Here is an 11,390-nt window from a genome sequence, read left to right on the forward strand (position 1 = left end):
CAAGGAATCGGTCAATATCAATATCAAGCATTACCCTGATCAGCGTCCGGTGTGTGTGCTCTGAAAACCAACCAAGTAGCCCTTGATTTCAAGTATTGCTCAGTGTCTCGTGAGCTGTTGATCTACGTGTTTACTCTTGTGAGTTCATTTGTGAACGATTGGGCTGATAATGCTGTTCTTGGTGTTCAGGGAGCGTTGGCCTTCCTGCTGTTGAAAAACCCTGTCTTCCCTAAGGACCACCGACTAGGAGACTACCACTACTCAGGTTTGTCATGTCATAGATTAAGACACTATCTGTGCATTATTACTTCTATGGGTACTGGTCATTTCTTACTGTGTCCACCGGGTTATGTTGTGTGTGTGTGCATTCCTGCAGGCAGGCCTGTGTGCATAACTCTCTGTGGGTCCTTTTACTGAGTCAGAATCATCACACTTCACTGGAGTATGTCAAAGTGCATTCCTGCAGGCAGGCCTGTGTGCATAACTCTCTGTGGGTCCTTTTACTGAGTCAGAATCATCACACTTCACTGGAGTATGTCAAAGTGCATCCCTGCAGGCAAGCCTGTGTGCATAACTCTCTGTGGGTCCTTTTACTGAGTCAGAATCATCACACTTCACTGGAGTATGTCAAAGTGCATTCCTGCAGGCAGGCCTGTGTGCATAACTCTCTGTGGGTCCTTTTACTGAGTCAGAATCATCACACTTCACTGGAGTATGTCAAAGTGCATCCCTGCAGGCAGGCCTGTGTTGTATGCTTTGCATGGGGCCTTTTTCTTCTATTTTCTATATTGAACAAATGTATAAAATCAACATCAACAATTTTACTGAGTTATAGTTCATGCGAGGAAATCAGTCAATTGAAATACATTAGGCCCTAATCTATGGATTTCACATGACTGGGCATAGGCCCACCCACTTGGGAGCCAGGCCCAGCTAATCAGAATAAGTTTTCCCCTTTAAAAGGGCATTATTACAGGCATAAATACTCTTCAGTTTCCTCACCTTTCTGGGTGGCGGGTCTCAGACGATCCCGCAGGTGAAGAAGCCGGATGTGGAGGTCCTGGGCTGACGTGGTTACACGTGGTCTGTGGTTGTGAGGCCGGTTGGACGTACTGCCAAATTCTCTAAAGCGACGTTGGAGGCGGCTTATGGTAGAAAAAAAGAATATTAAATGATCTGGCAACAGCTCTGGTGGACATTCCTGCAGTCAGCATGTCAATTGCACACTCTCAAAACCTGAGACATGTGGCATTGTGTTGTGTGACAAAACTGCACATTTTAGAGTGGCCTTTTTATGTCCCCAGCACAAGCTGCACCTGTGTAATGATCATGCTGTTTAATCCGCTTCTTTATATGCCGCACCTGTCAGGTGGATGGATTATCTTGGCAAACGAGAAATGCTCACTAACAGGGATGTGAACAAATTTGTGCACAGACTTTGAGAGAAATAAGCTTTTTGTGCGTATGGAACAGTTTCTGGGATCTTTTATTTCAGCTCATGAAACATGGGACCGACACTTTACATGTTGCGCTTATATTTTTGTTCAGGATAGTAGCAGGGATGTCTCCAGAGCGCCTCTCAGCTTTAAGGTGTTAGCGCCAGAACTCGGCTAGACGAACCGAACGAGTGTGCTTCCATACTCCCTTAAAAATAACTTTGCCTCTTTCCTCTCGTTTTTCAAGCAATAGTACTGTTTGTTCATATTGAGACGCCATAGTCAAAATAGTCAGAATTCATCTAAGATGACTCAAGCAATCTGTCATTCATTTTCACGTTTTTGCCGAAAGAGATCTTAGTCGCCCAATTTTACATCTAACTATGATGTTTGGTTAACAGTAGGGACGACACCAATCACAGACGAAGTGGCGTAGACTTCGGCTTACTTACAGAAGAAATGTTGTGTACCCGAACAGCAGGCAAAACCCTAGCCGAATTCCATAACGAACAAAAATGGCCCAAAATGTTGTCATAACATATGCACAAACTTGATAGAACTGTTTCAGCTAGGAAGCAGCTGAGCAGAGGACAGAGAAGCATTGTTTATCGAACCAGTCGTGTGTGTGTGTGTCCACCCTGTGCATACAGAAGCAGACCGTCACCAGTCAGTGTCTGTCCGTCTAACTGTCTCTCTTTCTTTCTCTCTCTCAGGGTCAGACAGCTGGACCTCAGTAGAGAGACGTTACTTCAACAAAGGGATCGCTGCCTATAAGAAAGACTTCTTCATGGTCCAGAAACTGGTATGTGCCAGTCTATGTATATATCTATAAATGGCATGGGCTGCTCAGTGCTCACATAAATAAGTCAACTGAGGGCCTTGCTTAATCTGTTCCCATTCACCATTCCTACTTGGTTACTGTAATATGCTGCAAAGGTTACTGAGAGGTTGCCTCTGTCTCCCAAAAAATTTCCGGGTGAGTCATTTTTTTTCAGGAGGATATACAGTACCAGTCAAAAGTTTGGACATACCTACTCATTCAAGGGTTTTTCTTTATTTCTACTATTTTCTACATTGTAGAATAATACTGAAGACATCAAAACTATGAAATAACACATATGGAATTGTGTTATGACAAGGTAGGGATGGTATACAGAAGGTAGCCCTATTTGGTAAAAGACCAAGTCCATATTATGGCAAGAACAGCTCAAATAAACAAAGAGAAACAACAGTCCATCATTACTTTAAAACATGAAGGTCAGTCAATACGGAACATTTCAAGAACTTAGGAAGTTTCTTTAAGTGGAGTCGCAAAAAGCATCAAGCGCTATGATGAAACTGTCTCTCTGCTGCAGATGAGAAGTTCATTAGAGTTACCAGCCTCAGAAATTGCAGCCCAAATAAATGCTTCACAGAGTTCAAGTAACAGACGCATCTCAACATCAACTATTCAGAGGAGATATTTCGATTTGTTTAACACTTTTGTTTTGGTTACTACATGATTCCATATGCGTTGTTTCGTACTTTTGATGCCGTCACTATAATTCTACAATGTAGAAAATAGTACAAATAAAGGAAAACCCCGGAATGAGGTGGGTGTGTCCAAACTTTTGACTGGTACTGTAGTTGAGTTGATGCTTTCGTGTCTTCTGCTCTAAACCTTGTAATGGGCCTAGATATGAAGTGTGTTTCTGTGTGTGTCGCTGGTACACAGGTGAGCACGAAGACAGTGGCTCAGTGCGTGGAGTTCTACTACACCTGTAAGAAACGGGTAAAGATCGGTCGGAACGGCACTCTGATCTACGGAGACACAGAGCCACCTGAGAGCAGGAACACTGACGAGGAGCTGGACTTCAAAGTGAGTTGATTGACTACCTACATAAGGACTTCATGTAGCACATTCATGGCCCATATCTAACACATTCATAGCCCGTACATAGTCCATTCAGAAGCATGTCCTGAAGCCAATGAAGAGTACCGACATTAAGGACTTCATAGCACATTTTATAATATATAAATATATATATATATATATATATAAGCATGTAAGCATGACAAGAACAGAGGAAGTAGTCAACCCCAAAGTGCGTAAAATCGTGTCAGTCCCTCAGCCAAATAAAAAGCATAATAAAAAACGAGCTGGCGCACACCCAGAGAAAATGATTTAGTGTATTCTTTAGAGGTGCTGACTCACTCACAGCCACCCATTTTAACCTAGGACACAAGTTGTGATTTGTTGGTAAGACTTTATTTGAGGGCTACCTGTATACGGATTTCATAACACATTCATAACCCATTCATAACAGCATTGCAGACGTATTTCATCAAATGTACTGTGTGGGATACCCTGTTACTGTACAGCCGACTGTATACGGTATAAACAATTCTGAAAGCACAATGAAACGCATCTCTGCATCTCCCTACCAACAGAAACAACACTACATAAACAATCTTTCTACAGTGTCTCTCTCTCTCTTTCTCTCTCTCTCTCTTTCTCTTTCTCTCTCTCTCTCTGTTTCTCTCTCTCTCTCTCTCTCTCTCTCTCTCTCTCTCTCTCTCTCTCTCTCTCTCTCTCTCTCTCTCTCTTGTTTGGGCAAAAATCCGTCCTCTCTCCTCCGTGACCCAGAATTCCGATAAGAGATCGAGGAGTGGGTCAAATCGTTAGTATGCAAACGGAAGATGGTCCTCCTCGATAGCCTCCTTTTGGCGAGGAAGCAAATCGTTTTTACTTATCCTTTTATCCATGAAATGTCTTGCAGAACTAACTTAATTTGTTTTGAGCACTTTACGCATTTATTTTGGGATCCACCCCTGCAAATGTAGTTTGCCTAATGACGCAGGACTGGAGAAGGACAGTCTCATTTCAAGCGAGCGCATTTCCATCCACGTCCGCTCTCATCAATTTGAACTTTGACTTTTTCAAAGTGAGGTGAGCGAGGACGCAGGAAGTGAGCAATTCTAATTGAGAAAATACCTCTCTCTCTCTCTCTTCTACCAACAGTGCTCTCAGAGATTAGAATCTCGGAAGGAAGACGAAGATAGCAGGAAGTGGGAGGTGTCAGCTGACAGGAAGCAGTGGGGCTCCAGTCCAAGCAGGATAACACAGAAGGTACAAGCCACTGAGAACGTGAGTGGGAGATGCAGGGGAACTGTGTCTGTGTAGAGGAGCATCTCCTCCTGAGTAGAGGAGACACTGACTAGAAGATGAATGAGCATGGATGTATGTGATAGTTTTATTCTTGTGTAATCAACACCCCGTGCAGTCAACAATATTTGCACTTTTGAACTTGCCTCGACTGAGTTCACAGTAGAACAGTGGCGAGGGACACCAAGCTGCGGTGTTCATAGGTCTTCTGCCGTCTAGTGGCTAAATACTGAACAGCTGATTTGGCTGGCTTCCCCTCTCCCCATGTTGTGTAATTTGACTCTGTCCGCAAACAATGACTCAGAAAACCTTTGACACCATTTCTGCTGTTAGTTGGTGACCTGGTAGAAATCTATGGTTTTAAAATATGGCCTGAGGTGAAACATAAAGCTTTGTTATGTTTTGTAAAGATGTGTATAAAAAAAAAACTGCCTTATTATGTTGTACTTATTTTGTACTATCCAGGTATACAATGTCTAGGTTAGTTTGACTTTGGGAGGTGTGTGAGTGTGTGTGCTGACCAGAGTTGTGGGTGCAGTTGGCAAGATACTGCTCTGACATCACTGGGGGCTGCTGAGCGGCGGACGGCTCATAATGGCTGGAATGGGGATAATGGCATTTAAAATGGTATTTATTTTTATTTAATCTTTATTTAACTATGCAAGTCAGTTAAGAACAAATTCTTATTTACAATGATACCCTACACCGGCCAAACCCGGACCAAACACATTGGTATCAATTGTATTTGATACCATTCCACCCATCCCGCTCCAGCCATTACCATAAGCCCCATCCTCCTCAATTAATGTGCCACTAACCTCATGTGTCTGATTCTGATCAGCTGTCATGATTATTGGGCAGCTTGGCAATTGGGAGGAGAGGGTGCTTTTTGTATCCATGCCTGTGTCCTTGCATCCAATGATCTTTTACATGCTTAAATCAATTAGCAAATGAATTATTTCCATGTGCAGGCTGGAGCAGTCCTGGTGTTGAAGAGTCAGGAGGGCTTGAGGAGAGACCAGACGTCGTCCCGTGTCAGTCTCCCTCCTCAGCTCCCTTCCGGCGCCTCCTCGAAACCACGACCGGCCCCCAAGACCGGGACCATATCAGGGACCAAGGGCCCTGCCGGACCAGAGGGAGAGTTCCCCTGCAAGAAGTGTGACCGGTCAGTTTCTGAGATATTTATTTTCTTTATTTAACTAGGCAAGTCAGTCAAGAACAAATTCTTATTTACAATGACGGCCTACCCCGACCAAACTCGGACAACGCTGGGACAATTGTGCGCCGCCTTATGGGACTCCCAATCACCGCCGGTTGTGATACAGCCTGGATTCGAACCAGGGTGTCTGTAATGACGCCTCAAGCACTGAGACGCAGTGCCTTAGACCGCTGCACCACTCAGGAGCCCCCATATCTAAGATATGTCTTAGATGCCAATAGGCAGAACAACATGGCGTCGTCATTTGTGTCAAAGTTGGCCGGACTCTTGATGCGGTGCTGGTTGCAGGTGCTGGTTAAAGGTAGTTGGGGGGGGAGATTCCAGATCTGGATAAAGCATTTTGTCTATGTTTGCAATTAGAAGTTGTCCACTCTGTATTTACAGTGCTAGCACACTAACCAATGACATCACCGCTCGTGATTTTGACGCATGTTACTCCGACAGTGAATTGTATGGACTGGTAGTTGTGATTTGCATATTGGAGGAGAGACCTTGATCAGAGAGTACTGCGATTCGACAAGATCTGCAGGGTAACTGCAATGTTGCACCGGTTGGTTTGAATAGGTTGGAATCTTGGAGCGGCTGTTGGTTGCAGAAACACTCACTTGGGAAGCACTCTGAGCGATGTGTGTGTCTGTGCGTGCATGCGCATGTGTAATAAAGTGAAAAGTGCTCCTTGGTGGTTGTTTGAGCTTCCTGCTATAAAAAAATCAAGCAGTGCTGACTACCTCTGATTGAAGAGCTCGTCCAGTTAGCAACCACAGTTCTGTTATTATCAACTGTCTCCTAGCAACTGAAACACAGCAGTGATATGGCATGCTATGCCCCCAGTCTATGCAGCTCTTATCCCATATCCGATTCCTCACTGGTCCACATACTGCAGACTACTCTACAGTATTCTGCCTTGGCATGGTGTTACACTTCATCCAGTTCTATAATTAAGCATTGTATGGTTTGGGAACCTTCGAATATGAAGTAAGGAAAAGTAATATTTCATGGGCAGATGTTTCTGGCATTTGGACTTCATCAGTTCTCCTTCCTCCAGGTTCACACACAGTACCGTGCTTGTGCAAAGAGAAGGTCTACACTCTTCAAATTGAAGTGCGGACCTTCTACTTGTCTACTGTGAACCAACACCATACAGATGTAGGAGCTTAATTTGAGCCAGTTTTCTGCAGCAGGAAAATAATCATGCAGCAACAGGAAATGTGGATTATATAATGAATGGACATTTTTCAAAAGGGAAAGTCAAGTAGAAATTACAATCTTCAGAAGCCTTTTTAAACCTCAGATACAGTAGGAAGTTAGACATTTCCTGCAATGGGGTTATCAAATTAGAGCTAGTGCTTGTCCACAGATACGAAAGCTAACAAGGAAGCCAACCCAGCCTTCTCTCTGACCTCTAACCTCTGCCCCTCTCCTCCTCCTCCTCCCCTTAGGATCTTCTACAAGGTGAAGAGCCGCAGTGCCCACATGAAGAGCCACGCGGAGCAGGAGAAGAAGGCCGCTGCGCTGAGGCAGAAGGAGGCGGAGGAGAGGGCAGAGGCCCAGGCGGCGGCGGAAGCTGCAGCGTTACTGGCCGCGCGGCAGAACGGGGCACGGGAGGGGAACGCAGCTGGAGGAGACGGCGCTAACGATGACTCATCTGACGAAGACGATGATGTCGAGGAAGATGAGGACTGGCACTGAGACCATGAAGATAGAAAGGGAGCCCACAACATATTATGCCGTTATGGCAAGTGCACCCTCTAGTCATCTCTATGGCTAAGGCGGACGGCCAGACAAACAAGACAGACTGACTGCTCCTCTACTGGCAGGGTGAGGGGAACATAACAGAAGTACGAGGCCTCGGCTGCTCCTCTTGTGACACCTGCTTTAGCAGCATTTGTCTTGAAACAAACTTCTTTTTCATTGTTTCATGGAACAGGATCGCCTATCGTGACACTTTCAGGGACAGGTTTTCTCCCTCTTCCCTTTAACCTGCTTGTGATGCTGAACGCATCACAAGCAGGTTAAAGGGAAGGGTTACCGATCTCTGACACGCCCCACGGCTATACAGTAGGGTATGAAAGCCATACCATCTCTCTCGAACGCCATGACTTTTTTTCCCCCGTCCTGTCTGCCATCCTCCCCTGGCTTCTTCCTGTTCCTGTCAGCACTTTCAGCCAGTCACAGCACACAGACACTCATCAGGTGGGAACTCATAGCCACGCCCTCAGCCGTGTAAGGCTTTAAAAAACGAGAACACTGTGTGATGCTTGGCAACGCAAGACTACATGAACCACAATGCAACCCGGCTTGGCCACCGCCCTGCGCTCTCTCTGCAGTTTGATATGCTGTGAATAGAAGGAGATAAAATGAGTGATTGGGACAATGCAATATTAAAGTGGGAAGGACTTCTAGATCAGGAAAAGCTCAGATCGACTGATGTGGTGGTAACACTACCTGTGAAGGACCGATCTGTTTAGAGAACACTGCATTGAATGTGTTTCATAGTCTTTCATGTTTGGGACCTTTCCCACTCAAGACTGCCAAAAGCTTGTACAGATGCATCGGTCCTCAGTTCACCAAACTGGTTTCTTTCTTAGTTTCAAGTGCTGTACTTTTGGGTTTTAGTTTTGTGAATCCCTACCTTGTCACTTTTCTTTTGAAATAGATTTGGTATTCCTCCTCACTGTCGATGCCTTGGATGTTTTAAACACGTTTTTATCTTCGAATGAATGACCATTCATTTTACAAAGGTTATTTTTTGATATTCAACAAATTACTGTTGCTTTTTTTTGTTGTTTTTTTTTGCTTATTATATCAAATGGTCATTGTTGTTAATTTGATCATTGTTATTAATAATGTCGCCATTGTCTCGTTTATTATTATTATTATTATTATATTGTTTTTGCGGCAGGTTGCTTTGAAGCTCTCGTTCTCATTTGACCACAGTATAGGGTTATTTATGACATTGCTTTTGTTGTCTGTTTTGAACTGTGAGGTTTGGGAAGGAGATCTCCAGAAAAAGAAGTCGGAGAAGAGAAGAAAAGTACATGTAAATAGAATGTGCAATAGAACAACAACGTGATCCCTGATGCCCCCCTCCCCCCACCCTGTACCCAGAATGCCCCTCTTTGTGCCCTCTCCAAATTGGTCCTTAGTAGCTTTTATAGGCAGTTAACCCTCTGTCAACCATATCATTACACCAGGAGGATAGAGAGGGGGAAACATGATGTTGAATTGAATGGGAAGGTCTGCTCTGGTCATTCTATTTCTATGGAGACGACTCCTATTGTCTGGCCTATTAAAATAAAATAAAAAAAAAGGGCTTCCCATAAGTCTGTCTCTATCGATCTATCTCTTTCTGCCAAGCACTGTATCTCACATCTCTATTCCCAGAGCTGGCTCGATCTGTCGCCATGGCAACAAATGAGCAGGCAGAACATTTTCTTGTTAAGTAGAGTGGGGAGCGGAGAGTAACTGCTCCAATTACCTTGCTAGGTTAAACCTACCTGCGTACTATGCACTGTGTGTCTGTCTGTTGGGAATGTTCTCTGCGTTCTGGGGTGTTTGAGAGTGTGTGTGTGTGTGTGTGGGGATGGCTTCTTGCAAATGTGCTGCTTTTTGGTCAAATATCCTTCTGAAATTCAGCCATTTGTGGAAAACTAGGTTTAATCCTGACTTTTCACTTTTGTCATCTTAATTTATATCTCCTTTACCTTTTTTCTTATTATTTTTACTTCCCCAGAGATTGTCACGAGGCGTTGTTTGTTTTGAAAAAAATGTTTTAATACCGTTAAACAGAATCAAGAATGAAATTGAGGGCCACAAATGCTAAGAAGCTGTAAACCTTATTCGCTTTCATCGAATTAGGGAAGGGAATAGAAAACATGTAAAGGTTTATTTAGCTAATATATATATATCTATAAATTAAATTCTATGAATGCAAACTTTCAATGCTATTTTCATATGGGGTTCATTTCACACTAATGATGTCAAATGAAATGGATTCTCAAGTGCTTTTTACTATGTCATTTATTTGTTTCAATTAGATTTTTACCACCTGTGTTTAAAAAAAATATATAATAAAATGGGAAAGCACTGTTTTATTAAAATTGTGCAATACTGATGGAATAAGAGTGTTGGTCATTTTTAAAACGTGCATGTATTTACCATAACATGAGATCAGGGTTGTTTTCAAATGTTTTGCAACAGGGGGGGGGAAATAAGTACTTTTGTAATTGGACCACGTTATTTGCCGTTTCATTCCATTATTCTTCACGTTGTACCTAATGAACATAACCCCAGTGTGTTTCTGGCTCCAGGGGGAAGTTTCCCCCCTAGGTGCAGATCTAGGATCATCTTCCTAACCTTAACCCATTTAGTGTGGAAAATGCTAAACTGGATCATTTTCTAGGGGCAACTTCACCTTACACTGTGCCTGAGGGTAGTTGTTTTACTGAGATCCACGACGTGGCAGTATTGGAGCAGGAATCTAACGTGCCTTTACATGGTCTAAGCACAAGATGGAACCATTGTTTGACATATGTTCATTTGGCTTTTATTTTCTTTATAAATACAGTGCCTTTATTCCACATAATATTGAGCTTGAATAGTGTACAATACTGGATTTATAGTGTACAATACTGGATTTACTCTCTGTAATGTAAGAGTAAGTAAGCTATAAGTAAGACATCTATACAGAGTAAGACTGCTTCTCATGTGGCTGTGTGAGTCACACTTGCCGGATGTGGCTGTTTTGGTGGAATCTCCAAACTGGTGTTTGGGGTTTGGATGTAGAGTTGGTTTGGATGGAACTGGGTGTGGATGTTTGATAGTACGGTTAGATATTTTTATATATTTATATATAAATGTACTTTTTTCTGCTGGTGTCTTTGTTCCACTCTTCAAATCTTTCCTCTCACTCTGTGACGTCTCTTCTTTCTCTCACTCTCTCTCTTCAGTGAAAGTGTTGGACACACTTGAGCAGTGGTGCTGGACAGAGCTTCAGTACAAGAACAGAACAGAGTTGGATCTGGAAGAGAATATGCACCTGGTCTGGCCGTCTTCAAAAAAAAATAGGCCATACTGTGTAGTTAGGAGGATGAAGGGAACTGCCAACTATGTTAAGCACCGGGAGCGAGCAGCATGGAATTCTGGGAAACAAGAACAATATGAGCCTCAGATGTCTCCTCACACACACACACTGTGTATGTATGGGGTCCTGGGAGAAGAGAGGGAAGGGAGGAACGACGGGTTAAGGATGAGTTATGTTTGAACTGACAATGATTCTTCAACATGAGACATTGCTTTATCTTGTTTGTATGGGGTAACAAACCTGGGAGAGAGAGAGGAGGAGGTGTTGAAGGAGGGAGGAGTGGCAGTTAAGGGGACGTGGGGTTGAAGAGCATCCTTCAACATGACACATTGCTGTATGACACCATCTGGAAACGATAAAAGATCAGAGCCACGCTCACATGAACTTATTGACAAGGGTTGAATGTAAACCGCATAATCATAATCATTTCCGATATATTGTTCGCTGCAAAACTGCATGCTAGATAATCATTTAGATTTGAGTTCGCTGGTTTGGGAGAGACAGAGA

General features: G+C 43.4%; 1 protein-coding gene across 3 annotated transcripts in view; it reads left to right on the forward strand.

The window, feature by feature from the left end:
- Positions 1-9,914, forward strand: part of mideasb (mitotic deacetylase associated SANT domain protein b) — a 35,752-nt gene extending 25,838 nt beyond the window's left edge. For 2 of the 3 annotated variants that reach the window (XM_029687653.2, XM_029687652.2), the window contains exons 8-13: positions 190-265; positions 2,150-2,238; positions 3,151-3,294; positions 4,438-4,563; positions 5,553-5,746; positions 7,240-9,914. In XM_029687653.2, coding sequence (XP_029543513.2) covers positions 190-265; positions 2,150-2,238; positions 3,151-3,294; positions 4,438-4,563; positions 5,553-5,746; positions 7,240-7,489 — 879 coding nt within the window. In that variant the 3' untranslated portion in view covers positions 7,490-9,914. The remainder of the gene's footprint in view (positions 1-189; positions 266-2,149; positions 2,239-3,150; positions 3,295-4,437; positions 4,564-5,552; positions 5,747-7,239) is intronic. The other variant, XM_029687654.2, reaches the window with a different exon arrangement.
- The last annotated feature ends 1,476 nt before the right edge of the window (positions 9,915-11,390 follow it).

Source organism: Oncorhynchus nerka, linkage group LG18 (assembly GCF_034236695.1).
Source record: "Oncorhynchus nerka isolate Pitt River linkage group LG18, Oner_Uvic_2.0, whole genome shotgun sequence".
Classification (NCBI taxonomy): domain Eukaryota; kingdom Metazoa; phylum Chordata; class Actinopteri; order Salmoniformes; family Salmonidae; genus Oncorhynchus; species Oncorhynchus nerka.